Source organism: Camelina sativa, chromosome 4 (genome assembly GCF_030686135.1).
Source record: "Camelina sativa cultivar CO46 ecotype springtype chromosome 4, ASM3068613v1".
NCBI lineage: Eukaryota > Viridiplantae > Streptophyta > Magnoliopsida > Brassicales > Brassicaceae > Camelina > Camelina sativa.
Window position 1 is genome coordinate 7800172 of NC_141883.1, and position 26277 is coordinate 7826448.

General features: G+C 40.9%; 3 protein-coding genes, 1 non-coding gene and 1 pseudogene across 4 annotated transcripts; 3 read left to right on the plus strand and 2 right to left on the minus strand.

Moving 5' to 3' along the window:
- Positions 1-992: 992 nt before the first annotated feature.
- Positions 993-3865, minus strand: LOC147945576 (uncharacterized). The gene has a single exon (XM_087510052.1). The coding sequence runs from the start codon at positions 3806-3808 to the stop codon at positions 1337-1339; it is 2472 nt and encodes an 823-aa protein (XP_087366178.1). The 5' UTR covers positions 3809-3865; the 3' UTR covers positions 993-1336.
- A 6917-nt stretch (positions 3866-10782) lies between these two features.
- Positions 10783-12233, plus strand: LOC104783672 (AAA-ATPase At3g28510 pseudogene; annotated as a pseudogene).
- Positions 12234-13720: 1487 nt separating this feature from the next.
- LOC147945577 (uncharacterized) lies at positions 13721-15450 on the plus strand. The gene is made up of 4 exons (XM_087509303.1): positions 13721-14021; positions 14096-14269; positions 14766-14836; positions 14914-15450. The coding sequence occupies exons 1-4, from the start codon at positions 13721-13723 to the stop codon at positions 15448-15450; spliced, it is 1083 nt and encodes a 360-aa protein (XP_087365429.1).
- A 2906-nt stretch (positions 15451-18356) lies between these two features.
- LOC147945578 (small nucleolar RNA R71) lies at positions 18357-18463 on the minus strand. The gene has a single exon (XR_015597802.1). It is a non-coding gene; the product is annotated as a small nucleolar RNA R71 (small nucleolar RNA).
- A 4533-nt stretch (positions 18464-22996) lies between these two features.
- On the plus strand, positions 22997-23404 carry LOC104783674 (uncharacterized). Its single transcript, XM_010508800.1, has one exon. It carries the CDS (start codon positions 22997-22999, stop codon positions 23402-23404), a length of 408 nt encoding a protein of 135 aa, XP_010507102.1.
- The last annotated feature ends 2873 nt before the right edge of the window (positions 23405-26277 follow it).

Below are 26277 nucleotides of genomic sequence, written 5' to 3' on the forward strand. Positions count from 1 at the left end.
CCCATACTGGAAGATCCTTTAGAGTACCCCTTTTATTCCTCTTATTATATAGATTTAGACCCTTAACTTTGTATTGTAGCTCACTTTTTCTCTTTTGATTATATTTTAGGTTTTTATAAAAAAATTATTCGACTAAATTTGATAGGCCACATTTTCTATTTCGTCCAAAGCCCCAAATAACCGAGGCACAGCACTGCGTGCGGCTCAGAAAAATTCAAAATTTGGTAAAGAGATGGTAAACATCCGTATCTAACCACATGAGGAAATGGTTTGTCATTCATGTTTTTATTTTGAAATGCAAGTTATCCTAGGTGTACTTGTGCAGATTCGATCTATGTGGTGACCAATTATAGTTGCCAACTTTAAACTATAATCTTAACCAAACTACGTTTTTATACCGTTGGAAAATTTACGTTGTCAAGTTTTTAGAATAAGTTTTATTTCAGAGTAAGAGTGAAATGATTATGTAGTACCAACACTTGGACGAGTTACGAAAGAGCCATCTTCAACACCGCCCGACATTGTTTCTCAAACTTGAGAAGAAAAGCCTTAAACTAAAGAGACTTGGAAACAAATCAAAACAGTCGTTTTAAGTAAACGATATGTTCAACAAGACTTGTATAGTTGGAGTCATTCAAAACTGCTCGGATATAAGTAATAAGTTTAGGCGAAAAACCTTGTTGTACAACAGAAACATCATAATGTATAGCAAAAACATATTTTTATGCAACAAGAACATCTTGTTTTACATGAGGAGAAACAGAGTGGTCTGCAAAACATTGCAAAAAAAATATCCTCACTTAGAGCCAAAGGGATACCCCCTGTCTACGGGAGTCGGATTAATTGACTAGTCTTCATCAAAACACAACTCTGAAGACAATATTGACGAACTTTGCAATGCAGAATAACTTCACTACTCGCAAACGAAAATACATCCTCTCTAAGTAAGTGACTATATTAGGTCAAACAGTAGATAGGGAAACAAAACATCCTTGAGTTAAATAATTGCATATCTTAACCTTTGAAAATATAATAGAATTAAAAGAATCCATGCAACTTAGTATGCAATCCATATACAAGACACATGTTAAAGGATTACATATTTATTGCAATGGACTTCATATAGATTGAAAGCAACCTTTACACAAATAAAAGAACAAACATGAAACCATGTGAAACATTTGTAGAAAAATATTTGAATCAACACCAAGAAAATTAAAAATTATTGGATACAAATAGCATTAGAAGAAAAGGAAAGATGAGATCAAATAAAACTCAATAGGTTATAAAAGAATTCCAGTTACATATTCAAGTAATACGAGGGTGGGGATGAAGCTTAGTACTCAGTTTTTGGAGAAGGTGAGTATGACGGTGGGGGTGGGGAACTGTAAACATATGGTGGTGGTGGAGACTTGTAGTCTACCTTAGGGGATGGAGAGTAGTATGGTGGTGGTGGAGAACTGTAAACATACGGTGATGGAGGAGACTTGTAGTCTACCTTAGGGGATGGAGAGTAGTATGGTGGTGGTGGAGAACTGTAGACATATGGGGGAGGAGGGGACTTGTACTCAACTTTAGGAGATGGAGAGTAGTATGGTGGTGGTGGGGAGCTGTAAACATATGGTGGTGGAGGAGACTTGTAGTCTACCTTAGGGGACGGAGAGTAGTATGGTGGTGGTGGGGAACTGTATACATATGGGGGAGGAGGAGACTTGTATTCAACCTTAGGAGATGGAGAGTAGTATGGTGGTGGTGGAGAGCTGTAAACATACGGTGGTGGAGGAGACTTGTAGTCAACCTTAGGAGCTGGAGAGTAGTATGGTGGTGGTGGAGAGCTGTAGACATATGGTGGAGGAGGAGACTTGTATACAACCTTAGGGGATGGAGAGTAGTATGGTGGTGGTGGGGAGCTGTAAACATATGGTGGTGGAGGAGACTTGTGGACTACCTTAGGGGCTGGTGAGTAGTATGGTGGTGGTGGAGAGCTGTAGACATATGGTGGAGGAGGAGACTTGTATACAACCTTAGGGGATGGAGAGTAGTATGGTGGTGGTGGAGGGCTGTAGACATATGGTGGAGGAGGAGACTTGTATACTACCTTAGGGGATGGAGAATAATATTGTGGTGGTGGAGAACTGTAGACATACGGTGGAGGAGGAGGCTTGTATACAACCTTAGGGGATGGAGAGTGGTATGGTGGTGGTGGAGAACTGTAAACATATGGGGGTGGAGGAGACTTGTATACAACCTTTGGAGATGGTGAATAACATGGAGGAGGTGGTGGACACACACATACATGAGGATGTGGTGGAGATTTGTATACAACCTTAGGGGATGGAGAGTAATATGGTGGTGGTGGGGAGCTGTAAACATACGGTGGTGGAGGAGACTTGTAGTGTACCTTAGGGGATGGAGAATAGTATGGTGGTGGTGGAGAACTGTAGACATATGGTGGAGGTGGAGACTTGTATACAACCTTAGGGGATGGAGAATAGTATGGTGGTGGGGGAGAACTGTAGACGTAGGGGGGAGGAGGAGACTTGTATACAACCTTAGGGGCGGGAGAGTAGTATGGTGGTGGTGGAGAGTTGTAGACATATGGTGGAGGAGGAGACTTGTATACAACCTTTGGGGATGGAGAGTAGTACGGTGGTGGGGGGGAACTGTAAACATATGGTGGTGGAGGAGACTTGTAGTCAACCTTAGGGGATGGAGAGTAGTATGGTGGTGGTGGCGAACTGTAGACATATGGTGGAGGAGGAGACTTGTAGTCTACCTTAGGCGATGGAGAGTAGTATGGTGGTGGTGGGGAACTGTAAACATACGGTGGTGGAGGAGACTTGTAGTCAACCTTAGGGGCTGGAGAGTAGTATGGTGGTGGTGGAGAGCTGTAGACATATGGTGAAGGTGGAGACTTGTATACAACCTTTGGGGATGGAGAGTAGTATGGTGGTGGGGGGGAGCTGTAGACATATGGTGGAGGAGGAGACTTGTAGTCAACCTTAGGGGTTGGAGAGTAGTATGGTGGTGGTGGAGAGCTGTAGACATATGGGGGAGGAGGAGACTTGTACTCAACTTTAGGGGCTGGAGAGTAGTATGGTGGTGGTGGCGAACTGTAGACATATGGTGGAGGAGGAGACTTGTAGTCTACCTTAGGCGATGGAGAGTAGTATGGTGGTGGTGGGGAACTGTAAACATACGGTGGTGGAGGAGACTTGTAGTCAACCTTAGGGGCTGGAGAGTAGTATGGTGGTGGTGGAGAGCTGTAGACATATGGTGGAGGTGGAGACTTGTATATAACCTTTGGGGATGGAGAGTAGTATGGTGGTGGGGGGGAGCTGTAGACATATGGTGGAGGAGGAGACTTGTAGGCAACTTTAGGGGCTGGAGAGTTGTATGGTGGTGGTGGGGAACTGTAAACATATGGTGGTGGAGGAGACTTGTAGTCTACCTTAGGGGATGGAGAGTAGTATGGGGGTGGTGGGGAGTTATAGACATATGGTGGAGGAGGAGACTTGTACTCAACCTTTGGAGATGGAGAGTAGTATGGTGGTGGTGGGGAACTGTATACAGGTGGTGGAGATTTATAGTCAACCTTAGGCGATGGAGAGATATACGGTAGTGGTGGTAGAGAAACGTATGGTTGTGGGGGAGAGTTGTATTCAACCTTAGGAGATGGTGTAGAATACGGTGGTGGTGGAGAACTATATGTGTATGGCTCATAAGCAGCAACCATTGTTGCCATGATGATAACTCCTAGAGCGGAAATGAGATGGGCTGAAGGCCCCATCTTAGCATAAGATCTCATTGTGAATTAACTTTTCTCTACCAACGCTTAGGTTGGTAAGTGTTTCTTGTTTTGGTTTGTATTGTTAAGAATGGGTGCTTGGGTTTATATAGCAAATATTTTCTCTAAGTACAGCTATACTTTCCCTGATGTTTTGGACTCCATCCAACTAAATCGTGTAAGCATGTCTAATTGTGTGAGACGTGCTAGAACGTTTAACGAAAGTTAACCAGCCACTTTCAATTTTATATTTAGCAATCATCAACGTTGATGTGTCATGGGTGTATTATTTTTGTCAACGGGCTAGTTTAATATCGTTTTTATCTTTTTAGTTTTTAGGGTCATATCAAGTTTTAGATGTTTAAATGCATTTGCGTATAAATTTCTTTAATTTCATAACCAATAATTTTGAAATAAAACGTATTTTTATCTTATTTTATATATGTCTTTATATCTATTGAAGATATTATTGATCTTTTCATAAATATTTTATAGCCAATATATTTTTGAGATTGCGTTAATAATTTTTTCTAAAGTTAATTTTTTTTCTCTTTGTTTTTCTTCATTAGAATCTAGACATGTTTTCTATCATGTCACCAATAAAATAGGAATGTCATCTGTCAATCGTGTGTGTCACTCTCTTTAAGAATGTGTAATAACCAGTCCGATCAGAGGAGGCAATGCGGCTTACTATTGAGAGGGATCAGGTTGGGAATTTGCTTATTTAAGTCCCCTTTTATGGGTAAATATTTAATGCTTGATTCTTCCATCCCATGATCGGCCTCTTTTTCATCAAGGAGAGATATTTATAATTTGGTGTTTTGGACCTTGTTTCGAGAAATTTATATATTTAAATATCGTTTTAGGCTTATATAAGTTACAGCCAGTGAGATTTTTTTTGTCAAGGTGTAGCTTGTTTTTCAAGATGACTTCAAATCTCTAGAAAACTTTTGTAGATGTTGCAGGACTGTGTAAGGGTTTGCAAGTAAGTGCAAGGGTTTACAGGTCACGCTCAAGGTAACTGGAGGTTGTGTTTCTGCATTGAAGAAAAAATCGGAACCTAGAAAGTTTTGGTTCGCCTGTTTGCATCTACAAAGATGATCTGGTGGATCAATCTTCTAAAAGTTTCACTTGCAAGAAGTTTAAGTGTTTTGTTGGTAACAAGATGACACTTAATAAGCAAGCATGTTAGTATAAGGGGAAGATTCAAGTAGAACTCTGTTGGTTAAAGATGTAGGTTATCATAAACAAGACTAGTAGAAGCCTAGTGGGTTAAGTAGCATCATTAAGTTTCTCAAAAAATTCACCTACATGGAGATTAAGTTAAAATTCATCAATGGTGAAGACATGTCAAGCTGGTATTGATGGATGGTGTGAAAATGTATGATGTTGGTACCAATTTTCTTCTTGGTAAGGTCTGCAATTGTGAAGAACTATTGCAGAGTTATATTACAGCAGGTGTGGCTTCAAGGATTCTAGATTGAAGCACTTAAGATTGTTACAGGGAGACTAGCAAAGGTTCAAAAGTTGATTGGACATCTGTTTTAACATGAGGTTGAACAAGAGGTTGTATTATCAAATCGTACAAGTTGGGTTCATAAGTTAGTTGGTTAAATAGATGAGATGTAAATTTGATCTTAAGGTTAATGCATTGGGTAGAGATTGTTTTACAGGATGAATCAGGGATTGTTTCAAGTTTGAAGCATGTATGATTCATGTGTTTTGCATGGGATTCGAGGAAGTTTGGTTCAAGCTCAGTGCACATGAGAAAATTCAAAGGTCGACCAAGTGAATCAGGTTGTAGACGAATACAGTGATATACAATCATGATAACAGGTCTGTGGTCCTTCCCATAAGCCATGGAAAAGGTTGTGACGGTTTGTGCTGAGAGGTTGGTATCTCAGGTTTTACTTTTTCTAAAGGTTTTCAAGACCAAAGTTCTACAAGCAAGTCAGGTGTTACATGTGGGTGAATCAAACGTTCTGGTTCTAGGTGGAGCTGTTGTGAGAAACATGGGGAATCAAGTAAAGGTCTTCATAAGTGTTTCTAAGACCAGGAGAAACAAGGTTAAAGAATATGGTTCATGTAAGGAGTTACACGAACTTGTTGGGACAGATGAAGAGCACCGTAAGCTATTCAGAGAAGTTGTCAAGAACAAGAGAGAAGTTGTATGGCTTGTAGACTGAAATTTCAGAAATTTCAAACATAAAGACAGTCATGAAACAGTCTAAGGATTCGATAGGTGCTGGGAATTTCAAGACAATGTGAGAGGATGTCATTGGAGAACACAAAGGATCATTCAATTGTTGGTTGTATTATGTATAGATTATCAAAGCACAAGTTTGTTGGTTTCATTGGTCAGAGTTTTTCTACAAGTGGGCATATAGTTATCATGAGAAGGAAGCTTGAGGGAGAGTAGCGAATCTCTTGAAGTTTCTGAATATGAAGTTGAAAATTCCTAAGTACAACGAAAACAAGGATCATTGGAAGTTGTAGGTTCTACTAGAAAAGACAATTTTTGTTTTTTCTTCTCAGGGAAATATCAACACAAAGAGGATTTTTTTGTCAGTTGGACCAAAATTGAAGCAAAAGGTGGAGATTGTTGTATATGTTTGCTTCATATGGACAAATTTGGTCTAAACCATAAGTTGGGCATTTATTGGTGTGTAGCCCATACAAGATCTGAGTTATGTAGTCTGCAAGATAAACCGACATAAGCTCTAGGGTTTTACTATATAAGAGAAGCTAGGGTTGAAGAAGGACACACGCCGCAAGCTGAAGAGCACGCACAAAAGAGGCTAGATGTACACTGGTGACAGCTGTGCATGGTAGATGCAAGAGAATGGCATCACCACAGATGAGCTGAAGCTTCTCCATGGCGGCAAGGTGAAGAGAAATGACAGAGTTATCATCGTTGATTTAAAGACTTCTTCTTTAGAATGCAATACTGATATATATTTTCGATTTCCTGTAACAAAACAAGAAAAAAAAAACCAAAGAAAGATTCAATTTTGCAGTATGAATTAAACCAAAACCCTAATCCCAAAATCATAAAACCCAAACTTAAAAAGATATGAAATTTCTTGATATTACTTAAATCTCATCACCCACCACCGAAGATACACCATCATACATGGCCGCAACATCGAAATCCGGCAAAGATCTGACTCTCTCTTACCAGCATTGATCTCCTTTTCACTTCGAACTACTTCAATTTATCTTATCATCTAAATCGCTTTACTCTTCTCTCGTTCCTTCATCCAAAGAGAGAAAAAGAGTCTAAAAGGCGAAATAGAATCAATCGAAAGCTTAGACACATGAGCAATCTAGAAAAACAAGTTTCAGAAGCAAGAGAGAAAGAGATATAGCACAAAAAGCGGAGAAAATTAATAAAATAAATTCCGACCGTTTTACAACCACTAGTACGGTCGAAATTTACCGATGGAATTATAATGGAAAACTAAAATCCGTTAGAAATTAGTCTGGAAGAGGTCAGTATTTACCGACGGATACATTAGTGAGAGATTTTGTCAGAAATTACTGACCGATTTCCAATCGTTTTAAAATGTTAGAAATTACCGATCGATTTCCAACTGAGTTTTATATTTGTCGATTAATGGTTGGAAATTTACCAACCAATAAATTTGTTGGAAATTTGGTCAGAAACAACTATATTTTTGTGTAGTGTTAAATGACTCTAACATGTATAGAAAAAGAATGAGAGTAGACATGTGAAATGCTCGATACCGCCCATTTACTGGTTAACGCTTTCTTAGACATTGCTTTGATGAAGTATATAATCCTCTAAATAACTATCATGGGATGCGTACATGTCAAATGGTCCACGTGAACCACTTTTTATGTGGATTGTATTTGGTCGGTTTGTAATGGACAACGGTCCAATAAACATATTTTACGCCCAATAAAGACCATGTCCCTAGCCTATTTGACATCTCTACTCTTATTGTGAGAGATTTCTGGGGGTGGGAGGGGGAAGGGGAAGGGGGGTTTACACTTTATTTATGATGTCATCTGTGACTTGTCTTTTTGTTCACTTGGTCAATAATTATTAGTGATTAAAAATTCATTCCAATAATAACTTAATCACCACCATTCAAAAGGATTATAATTGCAAATGCATACCAAACATAATAGATTGATAAAAGTCAACTTTGATGTACTTTCTATAAACTTTAAAGAAATGTATTTGTTTCTTAGATTTCAAAAGTCAATACAAAAAATAATTATAACTAGCTTGATAACAAAATTGAATAATGTAACAAGTTAACTTATTAACATAAAATAGATAGATAAGGCGTTAGACTAACTTATTAGCAAAATGAATAAAATGCCAAAGTATTTATATTGACTAAATAAAAGAGTCTATTAACATCAAATTAGTCTATATATCTTAGCATATTTATGTATATGAATATCCTTTTAAATTTAATTCTGATCTACCAACATATGTAAATAACATGCAACTTGTTGATCAAATTATGGATCCCAATGCTAGTCATCTGTGTTAGCTAACATTTCCAACATAACCTTGTATTGCTTCAGCCTTTTTAACACAAATAAAATACATGTTGCCTTGTCTCACTATATAATTTTTATTATGAAATGTTAAATTTATTAATCATCAAAATAATTTTTACAAGAAGTTAGAGTAACAATCTATATATAATAATAAATTCTCTTTTACGGGTCTACTGATGTCATCATTTTAATTTAACGAATAAGGTTATTTTTGTCATCCAATCTAACCTTTTATATTTGTTCATAATCTCAAAAGTTGCAAGATTTTCTTTCTAGCAATTGTTTTATCTTCGTACCCTTGGCTTTTAATGTGCGCACATGTTAGTTTTTCACACCTTTTTGTTTATATATATATATATATATATATATATTAATGGACCTTGAAAAGAGTTTTTGTTTCACTGAATATTGTTTCACATCTCCAAGTCAAAATCTGAGTATTGGTTTTCTTTCAATTTATCAATCAGCGTTGATTCACTCATTTTTGTTAAAATTTAGATTGTTTTATTTATTGATTCTTTTATCCAACCCTTTTTGGTGTCGTTTTCCATCTTATACCGCATTTATCATCTCTTCAAGGTATTAATCTATGTAACTGATTTTTATTTCTAATTTTTCATAGATCTATCTTTTTGGAACAAATCTAAGCCTTAGGAGCCACAAAAAAAACGCAAAGAACTCAAAGGAAACAATCATATAACACATACAAAATCACATAAACAGAGATCTTAGCTTAGATAAACCATATTCATGCACTCACTTTAGCCAAACAACGAGATCTAAACCCCAAACGATGAAACTAGCACCACAGCAACCTTCCCACCACGTTCCTAGCTTTGAATCCATACTCTCTAGAAAGAAAACTCACTCACAGGACAAAGGATCTCCAAAACCTCTATGACACCCCGATTTTAGAGACTTGCGGAGAGGTTTAAAAGAATTGATTTTGCCACTTATGTCACTAAAGTGCAATTATCTTTTTGGTCAAAAGTCCTCAGAGAACTCCACAGTTAAGCTTGCTTATGCTTGAGTAGTTTCAGGATGGGTGACCTTCCAAGAAATGATTGTCGGAACTGTGCGAGTGATGACAAAACCCAGGGAAAAATCATATGGTGAATTGTAGGGACGAGAAATAAGTCTTTAAAGCCTCCCCGTAATCAAAACATGACTTTTTACCGTCCGGGAGGCTTTGTCACAAAAATATCCTTATATTTATTTAATCAATGTTTTTAGAAGTTTAACCCTTTTATCATGTGGTATATTACAAAAAAAAACTAATACTTCATCCGTTTCAAAATATAGAATGTTTTAACTAAAGCACGCAGATTAAGAAGTTTTTACTTTTAACAAGTTCAACCAATCAGAAACAATACTGCATAATATAAAATACTAAAGTAATCTAAAAATTGCATAGAAAATTGAAAACATCCTATATTATGAAACAAAAAACTTCTCTAAAACATCCTATATTATGAAACGGAGGGAGTATATTTTAGTTAATTTAATAATTAACAAAAGAAAAGCTTATATTGATTTATAAAATAAGAAAACAATATTTTGAACTTATTTAATGAAATTATGTAACAGATTTCATTTATTATTTCATAAATCTTAGGAAACAATGACAAACTATTTAGAACAGTTGTAAAACATAATTTTATTTATAAAAATAAGATTAAATATTTGCATCCTTAAATCGTTTAATAATGATAGATATATATATATATATATATTCAAACTAAGATACAACATTGCTATATTTTAAAAATATATAATATTATATCAAATTTATTAAATATTTTTGGCATTGCACATCGACGTAGTGACATCTTATTAAAATCTAATAAATCACAAATGTTATATTTTATTCAATATAGCATATATAACTTTTAAGAAATCAAAAAGTTAAATCAAGATTTGTAAACACGACTGCTTTAATATAGATTTTGTTTTATTTTATAGATTTTATCAAATTTATATAATTTACGAATTTAAACATTGTATCATGTCCCAAAGATGAGTTGAAATCAGAGTATGAAACTAAATAAATTAAATATGAAAGATTATAAAATTTATAGATTAAATCAAATAAAACTTCTATTATTATTTAATAACTAACAAATTATAGTTAAGTTTACGGAAACATTTCATTTCTCCATACTGTAACAGAGACACTCATTCCCCCCCCCCCCCCCCCCCCAATACAAGAATGCTTGATTCGGTTTGAAAGCTTTATCGTGGTTACACACAATTAATGGTAAGGATAATTACCAAATAATAAGGACGCATGCTTACATACAATTACAATTGAAATGTCAATAAATATATATATATATATATATATATATATATATATATCGGCTTGATCTAAGTCCATATAAAAGGAAAAAGCAAGCAAAGAGTTTTCGGGGGAAGCAAGCAAGAGACTGACGATGATTCCAGCGACGAACGGAGCAATGTGGGGATTTGCGGGCACAACCATAGCGAGTCTTATGTTCTTCTGGTCAATGTACTGACAGTTTGTACCATATGAACTCCAAGCTTACGTAGAGAAGTTCATTTACAAGATGATGGGATGGGTCTCGATCAAGTTCAATGAGCATACCGGTGAAGGTCTCCAGAGAAGCAAAGCCTATGACTCGATACGCCATTACCTATCTGCAAACTCAGTGGCTCTTGCTCAGTATGGACGTTCACGAAGGTCTCGATCAAGGTCGTATGTGTTTAAAGGTGTGAAAGTGAAGTGGTATTCGAGCGTGGAAAAGAGCGGTACTAAGACTAAAATGAGGGAGAAAAGGTACTTTACGCTAACTTTCCATAGGCGGCACAGAGGGATGATTGTAGATAGATATATGGAGCATGTTTTGAGAGAAGGGAAAGTGATAGGGTTTAAAGAACAGAGAGAGGAAGCTTTACACTAATAACTCAAGTGGAGATTGGTCTTATTACGTGGAAGGAAAGTGGGGAAATGTTCCTTTTCATCACCCGGCTACGTTTGAAACTTTGGCTATGGATCCTGTGAAGAAAGAAGGGATTAAGAAGGATTTGATAAAGTTTAGTAAAGGGAAAGATTATTCCAAGAAGGTTGGGAAGCCGTGGAAGAGAGGTTATCTCTTGTTTGGACCGCCCGGGACAGGGAAATCTACAATGATATCTGTAATGGCGAATTTCTTAGACTATGATGTGTATGATCTTGAGGTGACAACAGTGAAGGATAACTCAGAGTTGAAAAGATTGTTGTTGGATACAACAGGGAAGTGTATCATTGTGATTGAAGACATTGATTGCTCGCTTGCTTTTACGGGGAAGAAGAGGAAGACAAAGGAGGAGGAAGAAGAAGAAGAAGAAGATGATGATGATGATGAGAAGAATAAGAAGAAAAAGGAAGCTGAGGAGAAAAAAGACGAGAACAAGAGTAAAGTGACCTTGTCGGGGCTATTAAATGGTATAGATGGGTTATGGTCAGCTTGTAGTGAAGAGAAGGTTATTGTGTTTACAACAAATTTTGTGGATAAAGCTTGATCCTGCATTGATACGTAGAGGAAGAATGGACAACCACACTGAGATGTCATATTGTAGGTTTGAAGGGTTTAAGGTTTTGGCTAAGAACTACTTGGATATTGAGTCACATGACTTGTATGGAGAAATTAAGAGATTGCTAGAGGAAACGGACATGTCTCCGGCTGATGTTGCCGAGACTTTGATGCCGAAATCTGATGAAGAAGATGCAGATATTTGCATCAAACGTTTGGTCAAGACTTTGGAGGAAGAGAAGGAAAAAGCGAGGAAGTTCGCTGAGGAAGAAGAGAAGTTTAAAGCAGAGAAGAAAGAGAAAAAGAAGAAGAATATAGAGGAAGAAGAGAAGGAGAAAACGAAGAAGAGAAAAAAGCGGAGGAATAGACACTGAAACCGTAAGTCGTAAAATTGTTCTAGAAATAAGATTTCTTGGTTACATTGTTTTCCTGAATGAATCTTTTTCTTATTAAGTTACATCATGAAACATATTCTATTTTTCCTTATTTTTTTATTTGTTTTTGGTAACAATATTGTTGATGCTAAGATCGATCACAATTAAAATGTTTAGTTAGGCAAAATGGGGTCAAAATGATCTTTATTAATCGGTGTCGGGGAACAAAAAGAATAGGCTACAAAGTGAGCTAGACGAGCTAAAATAGCAAAAAGGCAAGGTGAAGAACGAGCTGCGAGCTCGCCGATTCTAAGCTTTGAACGAGGAAATCAACACTTCTCATTCGTCTTCTTTCCTAATTTTTGGTCAATCCCTCTTTACGGACACTGAACGTCTGTATTTATGGGAAACTATGTCGGTTCGTCTCCCAAGAAGACCAAAATACCCCTCCTTCCTTGGAGGTTTATTTGAGCCTTTAATGAGTCGAGCCTTCTCGTAAGGGGTGTGGATCTACCCCTAACAGTATTCCCCCCTCACCTTCAGTTCGTAGTCTTTAGGTGGAGAACTTTGTCTAAAGAAATCGCCTTCTTCTTGGTGGCTCGGCGTTGGGGTTTAACTCGTCCAAGGGTTCTTAGATCTTGAATCGGTTATCGGGGCGATAACACTGGATGAGATCTGAGGAAGACACGAAAGGTCGCGCGTGAGATTCCACGGTTTTCGTCGCTAGAGGTCGAATCGCTGCGTGCGGTTCTCCTCGCGCGTGAAATCCGGAAGTCGTTCCGTCACCAAACGCGTGTTGTAATGATTACGCTTTGGGGGCCTCCCTTTCGCTCCTATAAATACTTGCCTTCTCCTTCATTTTCTTCATCTTATCTGCGAGTCATCTCCTGCTTTCGGGTCATCAGGTATATTTCTTCCTTCCCTTTCTTAAGGTCATTCTTCTCTTCTTATTCGTCTTCCATGTCTTCCCCCGGATCTATCTCCTCCGATTCCTCCGCCGCAAGTCACCACCGGCAAGCGACCTCTTCAGACTCTGATGATGTCAACAGATCGAGTCGTGGCGGGCAAAAATCGTCGACGAGCTCTCACTCTACGTCTTCCGACTCTACCTCGCTCGCTGAGCTTCAACGCCGAGCTTTCTTCCATGCGGCGGTTACGAGTTCTTCTAGTCTTCCCTGTGCGATCCCCTCTCTGATTGATGAGAATTTAGACGATTCAGGTGTTCCCGAGGATCATATCGTCGTTCGTGGTTCGTTGCTCATGGTTCTAGGAGGCATATTCTCTCGCATGTTCCTCGGAGCATTATCGAGCTTGAATTGGCAAAAATATGGTTGCATCCTCTTCCGCCTATTATTATTCCGGACGAAAGTCAGCGTCCCTGGGATGTTCCAGATGGTCATATCTGTCTCTCGAAGAAGCTTTTTACCGAGTGTGCGATCACCTTTCCCCTCCCTGCCTTCCTGATGTCTTACTTGGCGAATTACAAGATGGCAATATCCCAGTTCGCAGTGGCGACCTTCCGGAATGCAGTCAGTATCTCTATCTTGGTCGAGGCAGTAGGGATCGGCCTTTCGGTGGAACATTTCGAGGAGCTTACTCGGTTTATTCCCACGAATAGGAACAAATCGTCTGGCGTCTATTACGTTGGTTCGAGGAGGCTGATACTCGTCAAGGGAACAAAGGGAAAAACCTACAACTGTGCCGGCTCGTACTTCTTTGTGAAGATAGTTCCGGGGGTCGTCGAAGACCCTTCAATTCCCTTATATTCTGGGTGGAATCTTTCACACGGTATTTGATCTCCTCTGTAGCTTCCTTGTCTTTGATTTTCTGGTCTGGTACTTAACTTTCTTTTCTTTTTGCAGTTTCTGTGCCGAGGTGTCTACTTCCATACCCTCCTGCTTTTCGTGCCAAGATAGACAAGATTAGGTCAGTTGGTCCGTACGTTTGGCCAGGATCGAGTCATGCGACCGGAAAAAAATCAGCGAGGGGTGCTTCGTCGTCAAAATCAAAGATTTCAAAACCTTCAGTATCGACAAGTAAGTATTTAATCGAGCTAAACAAAGATTTCAAAACCTTCGTCGTCGAGTTTTTTTTTTTTTTTTTTTTGACGACCTGCTGGGACATCGTCTACTCCGCCTTCCGGCCCTCGTCCTCTGCGCGATCGCTCTGATGACCCGCTGCCCGAGCCTTTGGCATGGAACAAGACTGCTTTGTCGCAGGACGCCCGTCATGCGGAGGCACGTGCGGGGAAGAAAGCCGTAGTTCCGTCCCCGTCTTCGAAGCGTCAGGTCGAGCCGACTGAGACTAGGAAGAGAAAAGAAACTTCTGGCCGTCCTGACGCGGTGGAGCGGGTTGGAGCGAGTACTCCTTAGAAGAGGAAAGATGATACAAGCTCGTCGGTTCCCGAGTCAGCGAAGAGGCAGAAACAGGGGAGGTACGAGTTGTATTTCCGCTACTCCACTACGACTCGTTCTTTCCCAACCGATTCCGCCTCTTGTACCAAGCTATTTCGCAAAATTCACTTTGGTACAGGGAGTCTCATACTGGTCGACCAACTGAAGGAGAGGGATTCGGTTGTTGACGTTGCGACGACGTCCTTCGAGGTTTGCCTACCTGTTCCTTGGTTATTGTACGACCTCGGCCGTTCCATCGTTTATGACCCCCCCCTTTTGTTTTGCAGCTTATTGCGGCAGTGAATCGGGCAGTTTCTCGTTACGAGCGCAACATCCGCGAGTTGGAGGCGGCGGCTAAGCGTCCTGATCCTTCTGCCGACAAAGTCAATTGGCTCACAGATCAACTAATGGCTGCTTTAAGCTCGAATCCAAAGCTGAAGGAACAGGCCGTGAATTTTAAGCGTAGTTATAGCGGGCTGGTAGCCGAGAGGGATGAGTTTTGCACAAAACTTGAGATCGCTGAGTCGTCGCGCAACGAGCTGAAGATGGCGCTGGAGTCGGAAACGAAAAGGTTGCAGGGTCGGCGAGAGGAGTATGGTGATTACATGAAAATTTCTGCCTATCGCCATCTCGTCGGTCGTGCCCAGAGGCTCCTGTCGAAACATAAGAGTTACACTGATGCGTATGAGGCTTCTCGCTCAAAGTTTTTGGAGTACAACCAGGCCGTCGTGAATAAGCGTATGTTGGAGGCACTCGTCGCGGATGGTCAGATTGCTCTTCTTGCTGATGGGGTCGTTGAGAGGGTTGATAGTGTGGTCGCCTAGCTTAAAGGAGAAGTTGAGCAGATTTACATTCCAGATATCAGCGATGATGACTTTAACACATCGTCGTGTTTTGCTATGCCCTTTCCGGAAGTAGAATGAGTTAGGTCGTCGGGCTACGAAGAGGGTCGGCACGAGTGCGAGGATAGGGCGTGCGGCGAAGAGGAAGGGTGGTCGATCGAGGCGCAGGCATCTGCCTTGGCGATGGGGACTCCAGCGAGTGAACGAGTGGAGGTGCAGGGGGAACCTGGCGACCAGGAGGAGAACGTGCCGGTCATTGCTAATTCAGAGGGGGCGGGTGAGGAGCAAACCGAGCAAGTCGCTGCCCAGGAACGAGAAGATTCTACGGTCGTCGGACTGGTTTGTGAAGATCGTAGCCGTGTTGGGGATCGACTCCCAATATTACTGAATTATTGCAAGCTGTGGGCTGCCGTGTCCAGGGGTCGACTCCCTTCGTTTTTTGTTTATGTATGGTGTCGTCGTATTTTGGGAGGTCGGCGTCCCTTTTTGAACCCTTGGGATTCTCCATTTGCTGTTTTTTGAAATGCTTTGAATTGATGATGTTTTAGTCAATGCCTTTTAACCTATGAAACGTATTGGTCATTTAATGGGTGTGCTTTCCGAGGCTTCCTTGATTTATTTCTCTCCTTGGGAAAGCGCACTTTTCGATCTATAAATTGCACATCCGATCTCCACCTTCATTCTCCTCTGTTTGTGAGAGAATGCATTACGATACCTGTAACAACGAGGTCGGCGTGGTTGAGGAGGGCGCGGGAACGGCTCGCTGTACGACCTGATGATATGATTCGTTCGGAGCTGGAGTACTACCATGCTCGGATTCAACGGCTGCAGGATTATATCGTGGCAATGCGACGACAGTTCGAGCGTCAATTCCACTTTTGCCGCGTAGATGGGACTGTGGAGCATCTCCATCTTTTGATTGACGTTGGGCTGTTCGTCCCTAAATGGAGATGGGGCCGACTGCTCGAGGAACGTTCCCGCTGTGAGGCGTTACTTGCCGAAGCGGAGGTTCCGGATCTTGAAGAGGGCAACCTTGGACCTATTGGCAGGAGGCCATACGAAGACCATGTGGAACTCAACGCGTGCGAACTCGGGTCGACGTGTTACGGCGGTACATTAATCAGCTTGAGAGTATGGAGCACTACTTCTGCGAGAGTAGTCGTGTTGAGAGGGCGTGCTCCTATCTCGAGAAAATGGTCTACAGGGGTGTTGTCGTCCCAATGGACAGGCTGAAAGAATCGAAAGATTCGTGCCGTTTCTGGCAGACGACTGATAACTCTCTAATTTACATGTTTTTAGCATCCTTTTTTGTCCATATTTTGCATTGTTCATAACCTTAACTTAGCATTTTTAGGTCATTAACTGTAGGAGTTCACTTTTAGACCATTTAGGGTCTTGCATTTTTGCATTTGCATGTTTTGGATGAAAACATGTGCTAAAAAGCCTAAAATGGGGAAAAACAAGGACAAACTCGAACATGTACCCGACGGAGCCATTAAGCTGGAAGAACAAGTCCGAACCCCAACACGATTGAGGAGGATCCAAGAGCATGAAGAACAACCCGAAGATCCACCCGAGGAGTAACCCCATTTCATCCTCGTGTACCCCATCGAGTAGACCATCAGGCAGGTCTAGGAAACTAGGTCAAAAGAGTTTCCATATATAAACCCCCTCCTCTCCTAGCTCGCAAACGAGCACCCCGCAGACCCTCAAACCAGAGAGCGAGAGCTTCTGCGAGAGAACTGAGCGTCTCAAACACTTTTCCTTTTGTTTTTACATTTTCTTTCATTGTTTTTATCATTTTTCTACTTTACTCGACCACTTACCCGATCAGGTACACGATAACTTGTATCGAGTAATACCTCGAGCTGTTCATATCCTAATTGCTTACTCGATCACCCCACATGATCTTGTACTCGATTGCTTGTATCGAGTGCTTAGGTCGTGTGGTTTCTTTGTTTATATTCTTGTATTTCATTTATTCTAGGACTGTTAGATCAAAACCCTATCTGCTTGGCTTGACTTGTAACCTTTTGATCATATCCTTCCTGCTAGCAATAGACAACCATTTGGATTGATAACCCTTTGTACTACAACTACATAGGGAATTGATACCCTGGGTGAAAACTTGTCTATCAATTTGGCGCTGTTGCCATTTGGTTGATTTCATTTTGCTACGTTTAGGATTTCAGCACTTGCTAGATCAAGTTCTTTTTGTTTATATTGGTTCGGAATCTGACTTGTTTGCTTTCTCTCTTGTTTATTTTGAATCTCAGGTAGAACCCGAGCACCCACCTGACCCGTCACTTGATCACCTGGATCGAGTTGACCCTCGACCCTCGTGTACACACTCGGACACTTACCTTTGCATGCAAACACGATCTAGAGGTAGCCAGAACCTGAGTCCATTCATCGACAACATCGACAGACCAAGGCTACTCAGACAACAACAAGTTCCACCGGAACCAGCAATCATTGAAGAGACGATGAATAATCAGAACGGTCAACCAGCTCATCAAGCAAGGACCAATATAGGAGCAGGAGATGCTCCATCTACTCATACTCAAAGGAATGGCATTGTGCCCCCAGCTGTGCAGAACAACAATTTTGAGATCAAGAGTAGTCTCATCCAGATGATACAGAGTAATAAGTTTCATGGTTTGCCAATGAAGGACCCATTGGATCATCTGGATGAATTTGATAGGCTCTGTAGCCTCACTAAGATCAATGGAGTTAGTGAAGATGGATTCAAACTCAGGCTTTTCCCATTCTCTTTGGGAGATAAAGCACACATCTGGGAGAAATCACTCCCCAAGGAGTCCATCACCACTTGGGAAGCGTGCAAGAAGGCATTCCTGGCCAAATTCTTCTCCAACTCCAGAACGGCAAGGCTGAGAAATGATATTTCCGGCTTTGTCCAGAAGAACAATGAAACGTTCAATGAAGCTTGGGAACGTTTCAAGGGATACATTACCTGATGACCACATCACGGCTTCAGCAATGCATCATTGCTGAGCACACTTTACAGAGGAGTGGTCCCCAAGATTCGGATGTTGCTGGACACCGCAAGCGATGGTAACTTCCTCAACACGGATGTTGATGAAGGTTGGGATCTAGTGGAGAACTTGGCTCAATCTGATGGCAATTACAATAAGGAATATGATCGCTCTGTGCGATCTACAGAAGAGGAAGATGCCAAGTACAAGAGGGACATGAAAGCCCTCAATGATAAGCTCGATAAACTCCTTAACCAACAGAAGCATGTTCATGCACTATCAGAGGAAGAGCAGTTTCTACAACAAGATGGGGAGACTATACAGATAGAGGATGTTAACTACATCAACAACCAAGGAGGTTACAACAGAGGGTACAACAACTACAAGCCAAATCCGATTGTGCCTTTACAAAACCCGTTACATAGCCCGATACCACCATCTAGTTCGTCCTCGCTGGATTTACTATCACTAATGCACACAGTCCTATCCACTCAGAAGACATACACAATTAACATTAATACAAGATTCGACAATCTCGCTTGTCGTCTGTCAGCCAATTTCCAACAACTGCACAACAAGTTTGATGCCTTCAGATCTCGAATTCAGGTGATTACGGATAACTCGGCTTCCACCTCAAAAAGTCACATGGAGTCTACAAACGCGATCGCTTTACGGAGTGGCCGACAATTACCCCCGAGAACAGTAATGATCTAGATGGGGAGGATCTCGGTGAACCGACCACTTCTGCTGAACCACCAAGCCACTCCCCAGGACAACCCGACCACACTACTCGGATAGGTGATCGGGTTGACCCTCCAGTAACTCTGCCTCCTGTAGACAAACCAGGAAGAGAGAAGCAGAAAGAAAGGAGATTCATTCCCCCACCTTACAAGCCACCTCTGTCGTTCCCTGGACGATTTCTCAAGGAACTCCTGGAGAAGTACAAGGCATTGTTCGAGAAACAGATGCAAGAACTCGAACTTCGCATGCTCCTTATGGATGCCTTCACCTTGATACCTCCTTACCAGAATTTCCTGAAGGACGCAGTCATGGAGCGAATCAAGCAAGTTCAAGGGATGTTTATACTCAATCATGAGTGCAGTGCCATAATTCAGAGGACTGCCGCACCTAAGAAACTGAGCGACGCGGGATCGTTTACTTTACCTTGCTCGATTGGACCATTGAAGTTCGGACGATGTCTTTGCGATCTGGGGGCATCAGTCAGCTTGATGCCACTTACTGTAACTAAACATCTCGAATTTGAGAAATACAAGCCTACCAACATCCAACTGGTTCTGGCAGATCGAACTACGAGGTTGCCAAGCGGAGTTTTGGAAGACCTGCCGGTCAATGTAGGGTCAGTAGACGTACCAACCGACTTTGTGGTTTTGTAAATGGATGTGGAACCAAGGGATCCGCTTATCCTAGGACAACCATTCTTAGCCACAGCGGGGGCAATGATTGATGTAATGAACGAGAAGATCGATCTGAAGCTCGGGGAAGATCTCACTATGCAGTTTGACATTCGGGAAACTATGAAAAAACCTACGATAGCTGGGCAAACCTTATGGATAGATTAGTTAGAAAAACTACGCGAGGAGGCATTTAAGGAGATTGCGATAGGGGATTGTTTACAAACGGCGCTGACAAATGATGGTAAGGAGGGATCCGTGCATCAAGAAACGGAGCTCTACAAGGAATTGTTTGATACTTATCTAGATGTCATTGAACCAGAGCTAAGTGAGAACATGAAGGAAGCTGAAAGAGAGGGAGTGATGCTCGACAATAGAAGCTGGGACAAGTCAGTGGTCAACTCCTACGTCATATGCTGCAGTTGCTCGACACCAAACAACCCGGACACTAACCCGATTGCCCCATCAAGTAGAGTGATCGAGCACAACCTCGAGCAGCAACTCCAAACCACCGATGATTGGTCCGAATCTAAGGCGCCTAAAGTAGAACTCAAACCTCTTCCAACTGGGCTAAGATACGCTTTCTTAGGACCCAATTCCACCTATCCAATGATCGTCAATTCTAGCCTGCCTGAAAGGGAATTGGATTTGCTTTGCACTCAATTAAGAAACTATAGGAGAGCAATAGGCTATACTTTAGATGATATCAAGGGTATATCTCTTGATCTTTGCACCCACCGGAAAAACCTTGAGGATGAATCGTACTCTAGTGTAGAACCTCAGCGTCGGCTGAATCCGAACCTGAAAGAAGTGGTGAAAAAGGAAATTCTGAAGCTGCTCGATGCTGGAGTTATCTACCCTATACCAGATAGCACTTGGGTGTCCCCAGTGCATTGCGTTCCGAAGAAAGGAGGAATCACCGTCGTCAAAAACGAGAAGGATGAGCTAATTCGAACAAGGACGATAACTGGTCATCGAATGTGTATCGACTATAGGAAGCTCAACGCAGCCTCTAGGAAGGATCATTTCCCCCTGCCTTTCATCGACCAGATGCTGGAACGACTGGCTAACCACCCGTACTACTGTTTCCTAGACGGGTATAGTGGATTTTTCCAAATCCCAATTCACCCTGCTGACCAAGAGAAGACTACGTTCACCTGCCCTTACGGTACATTTGCCTATAAGAGGATGCTTTTCGGTTTGTGCAACGCTCTCGCGACTTTCCAAAGATGCATGACATCTATCTTCTCTGATTTAATAGAAGAAATGGTGGAGGTTTTTATGGATGACTTTTCAGTATATAGAGCTTCTTTCACATCCTGTCTGTCAAACCTCTGCAAGGTGCTGAAAAGATGTGAAAAAACCAACCAAGTTTTGAATTTGGAAAGGTGACACTTTATGGTCCAGGAGGGAATAGTTTTAGGGCACAAGATTTCAGAAAGAGGGATAGAGGTCGACAAGGCCAAGATCGAAGTAATGGTTCAGCTGCAACCACCTAAATCGGTGAGAGATGTCAGAAGCTTTTTAGGGCACGTAGGGTTCTACAGACGATTCATTAAGGACTTCTCTAAGATCGCACGACCGTTAACGCGGCTCCTTTGCAAAGAAGCAGAGTTTATTGTCGACAACGACTGTTTAGACGTCTTCAACAGGATAAAGGAAGCTTTGGTGAGCGCACCGATAGTTCAAGCTCCTAACTGGGACCATCCCTTCGAGATTATGTGTGACGCGTCAGACTACGCTGTGGGAGCAGTACTAGGTCAGAGAATAGATAAAAAGCTCTATGTGTTTTACTACGCCAGCAGAACCATGGACGATGCCCAGACGAGGTATGCGACAACTGAAAAGGAACTCCTTGCAGTGGTTTTCGCGTTTGAGAAGTTCAGAAGCTACTTAGTCAGTTCTAAGGTAATTGTCTACACGGATCATGCCGCCCTACGGTATATTTACTCAAAAAAAGACACCAAACCTAGGTTCCTTAGATGGATCATTCTTCTGCAAGAATTCGACATAGAGATCCTGGATAAAAAAGGAATTGAAAACGGGGTAGCAGATCATATGTCCAGAATGAGAATCGAAGATCCACTTCCAATAGACGACTCAATGGCCGAAGAAAGACTGATGCACATCGCCTTCTTGGAAGAAATGAGCAACACGATCGGACACACGATAGCTTACTCGACCCCCGAGTCAATCGGGTCGATCGAGTTCATGGCAATCGAGTCGGCTGAACTCCCATGGTACTCAGACTTCGTGAACTACATGGTGTGGGGAGAAATTCCTAAGGACTATGACGCTCACAGAAAGAAGAAGTTCTTCAGGGATGTCAACAACTATTACTGGGACGTACCTTATCTTTACAAGAAAGGGACGGATGGCCTGTTCAGAAGATGTATAGCACAGGAGAAAGTCTAAGGAGTACTAGAGCACTGTCATGGGTGCGCTTATGGAGGACATTTTGCCACTTTCAAAACAGTCCAAAAGATACTCCAAGCTGGTCTTTGGTGGCCAACAATGTTCAAGGACGCACAGCTCTTCATAGCGAAATGTGATTCGTGCCAGAAAATGGGTAACATAAGTAGAAGAAATGAAATGCCTCAGCAGCCAATCTTAGAAGTCGAAATTTTCGATGTTTGGGGAATAGATTTCATGGGATCTTTCAACCCACCCTCGAATGGAAACATGTACATCCTAGTGGCAGTCGACTATGTCTCAAAATGGGTCGAAGCAATCGCCAGCCCGACGAATGATCACAAGGTCGTAATAAAGATGTTTAAAAGCATAATTTTCCCGAGATTTGGAATCCCAAGGGTAGTGATCAGAGATGGAGGAACCCATTTCATTAACAGGGTTTTCGATGGTTTATTGAGAAAGCACGGAGTCAAGCATAAAGTCGCAACAGCTTATCACCCACAGACCAGCGGACAAGTGGAAGTAAGCAACAAACAGATCAAGGCGATATTAGCCAGAATCATGGGAATCACATGATTCTGGGCATTCAAGCTGGATGATGCGTTATGGGCCTACAGGACCGCTTATAAAACGGCGATTGCGCGGACCCCTTTCCAGCTTCTTTATGGAAAAAATTGTCACCTTCCGGTCGAGGTGTAATACAAAGCAATGTGGGCGACGAAGCTGTTGAATTTGGATATAAAGACTGCTCAAGAGAAAAGAGCAATGGATCTCCACGAACTCGATGAGATACGGCTAGAGGCCTATGATAATTCGAGAATCTACAAGGAAAGAACAAAAGCTTTTCATGACAAGAAGATACGACACAAGGATTTGAAAGCTGGAGACGAAGTCCTTTTGTTCAACTCAAAGCTTCGGATATTCCCTGGGAAGCTCAAGTCAAGATGGTCAGAATCCTTCGAAATTAAAGAGGTTTTGCCCTATGGAGCGGTCACTCTGCTAGGTAAAGATAAGAATGAATTTACGGTGAATGGGCAGAGAGTGAAGAAGTACATGGCAAATGAGAGCACAGAGGTGGAATCATCTCTGTGTCTCGACGACCCCGCGCCAGTCTGAGATGAACTGAAAGTCAAGCTTAGAGACTATAAAGAAGCTCGCTTGGGAGGAAATCCCAAAGGTAGGTTTGTAAATATAATTTCCATTTTAAAGTCTTTTCTCTTTTCCGTCGTACTACCCGATACCTTACCCGAGGAGCTACGCGATCCCACCCTCGATCAACACCTCGGATGCTGGTCCAAGTAAGTCGTCCATGCGTATTTCCGAGCTCTCTGACGAGCAAACACCGGCACCTGCTGAAGCCGGAGACGACCTTGGCTACACGTTGGCGAGTATGGAGGCTGCTGCAACCTCCTTCTTCACCAACCCATAACGTACCACTTTCATCCGACCCCTGTATATAACATTGCATTTAGTTTAATTCATTTTGTGTGATTCTTGGACTCTTTTTCCAACTTTTATTTACACAGAGACTGTGTAATTTAAGTTTGGAGGAGGGTTCTAGAATGTATTTAACTTTGTGTTTTATTTTTTTATTTTTTTATTTCAAATTTTTGCATGCTAGTTTTATTCATTTGAGTCTGCATCTATGTGCATTGAAAAATCCAAAAAAAATATATATATTTAAAAAAAAAAAAAAAAAAAAGTGTTCATGTAGTTGCATTTACATATTAGGATTGAGTCTAGTTTGTTTCATATAGGATTGTTGCATATGCATCTTAGGGGACAATGATTAAAACTACCTTGTTTAAAATTAAACCTTAGGATTGAAGCTATAGCCCTGAGTCACAGTTCATTGTTGCTAGATCAATCTTTGGAAAAAAATGAAAAATCTTTGCTTAAAACCTTGTGTCTTTTGAATGCTTCCTCCACTTGTTTAACATTAGAACATCTCTATATTATTGGATTTAATTTGAACTTTAATTGTCTTGCTTATGGAACTTGAATACTTGCTCATGGTAACTCTAAACTCGGGTTAGCACTCCATTTTACCAATCTTTTTCATTTAACCCGATTGCTTGTCCTACCCATGAACCCAAACCTTTCTTTTAAACATTGTTGTGAATTGTTGAGTGAGGCATTTTTCATTGTGCTATAGGTTGTGAAACCTTGAGAGTATTGAGAACGACAAAGAACTGCCTCTTGATTTAGCTAAGTTAGGATTTGAACTACCTAATAGATTCGGTTTTGAAAGATAGGTGGTTAGTATGTTTATTTGGGGTTGGGTTATGGAATAATAAAAAAAGAAAGTCCCTAAGGATAGAATCAATTAGCTCTAAGTCTCTAAGTAAAAGAAAAAAAAGGGGAAAGATCATGCTATAGTCTCCTAGAAAGAAAGAAGAATATATATATATTAGAAGTCTAGCAAAGAAAGAAAAAAAAAAAAAAAAGCTGGAAGTTTAAAGTTTAAACCTTAGGGAGTAAAAAAAAGAGAGAGTTAAAATCAAGGATGAGGATAATTTAATTCTAGGGGGTTTGACAAAATAAAATAAAAAAGGAAAGTGAATGAGAAAAGGGTAGATCATCAAGAGTTAAGCTTTCTATGCCCAAATTGTTCTCAATCTTAGATAGTTTTCACAACTGTCTAGCATTCCTTCTTTTGAGAGAAAACCACCCAAAGAATTTGTTTGAAACCACCATACTAAAAAGTTTTCCCCTTGAAACCGATTGAGCTTGATTCACCTTCCATTTGCAAGAATTCGCCAAACACTTAATTGAATGTGAAAGAGATGTTCTCTATCTTTAGTTGGAGGTTGAATTAGATCGATGCGTGGTAATAAGCATAGAAAAATATTTGTAAGTATGTTGATTGATCTTAGCACCATTAAACTATCTTTAAGGACTATAGCTTGAATCCTTCGCTTAGCATATAAAGGTTATGAGTCCCCACTTTCAACCCGAACCCTCTTACTTCCTTGCTAGAGGACTAGCAAGATTTAAGTTTGGGGGTCTGATAACTCTCTAATTTACATGTTTTTAGCATCCTTTTTTGTCCATATTTTGCATTGTTCATAACCTTAACTTAGTATTTTTAGGTCATTAACTGTAAGAATTCACTTTTAGACCATTTAGGGTGTTGCATTATTGCATTTTCATGTTTTAGATGAAAACAGGTGGTAAAGAGCCTAAAATGGGGAAAAACAAGGACAAACTCGAACATGTACCCGAAGGATCCATCGAGCTGGCAGAACAAGTCCGAACCCCAACACGATCGAGGAGGATCCAAGAGCATGAAGAACAACCCGAAGATCCACCCGAGGAGTAACCCGATTTCATCCTCGTGTACCCCATCGAGTAGACCATCAGGCAGGTCTAGGAAACTAGGTCAAAAGGGTTTCCATATATAAACCCCCTCCTCTCCTAGCTCGCAAACGAGCACCCCGCAGACCCTCAAACCAGAGAGCGAGAGCTTCTGCGAGAGAACTGAGGGACTCAAACACTTTTCCTTTTGTTTTTACATTTTCTTTCATAGTTTTTATCGTTTTTCTACTTTACTCAACCGTTTAATATAATGCAATTTTCACTCTTATTCGTTGTTATGTTTCTTGTTATTATGTCCGAGTAGTGTAGTAAAGTTTCTAGGGATGGGATAGATGATTTTGTGTTCTTGATCGGTTAAGATGCATTAGTTTGATTGTAAATGTTTGATAGATTTCCTTCTACATTGGTGTTCACTCGCTCTGAGTAAGAGATTAGATGAGTTAGGGTTTACTGACAATAATGAATCGATTACCTCATCCTTAGAAGCTTTCGTATTTTAATTGTTTGCATTTTCTTCATTACTCGACCACTTACCCGATCAGGTACACGATAACCTGTATCGAGTAATACCTCGAGCTGTTCATATCCTAATTGCTTACTCGATCACCCCACACGATCCTGTACTCGATTGCTTGCATCGAGTGCTTAGGTCGTGTGGTTTCTTTGTTTAT

Bases quoted from the DNA above. Each gene is read 5' to 3' on its own strand.
- LOC147945576 (XM_087510052.1), bottom strand. From the start codon at position 3,808: ATGAGATCTTATGCTAAGATGGGGCCTTCAGCCCATCTCATTTCCGCT.
- LOC147945577 (XM_087509303.1), top strand. From the start codon at position 13,721: ATGGCAATATCCCAGTTCGCAGTGGCGACCTTCCGGAATGCAGTCAGT. The intron at 14,270-14,765 runs GTAAGTATTTAA...ACTTTGGTACAG, and splicing joins AAAACCTTCAGTATCGACAA to GGAGTCTCATACTGGTCGAC. The intron at 14,837-14,913 runs GTTTGCCTACCT...TTTGTTTTGCAG, and splicing joins TTGCGACGACGTCCTTCGAG to CTTATTGCGGCAGTGAATCG.
- LOC104783674 (XM_010508800.1), top strand. From the start codon at position 22,997: ATGTGGGCGACGAAGCTGTTGAATTTGGATATAAAGACTGCTCAAGAG.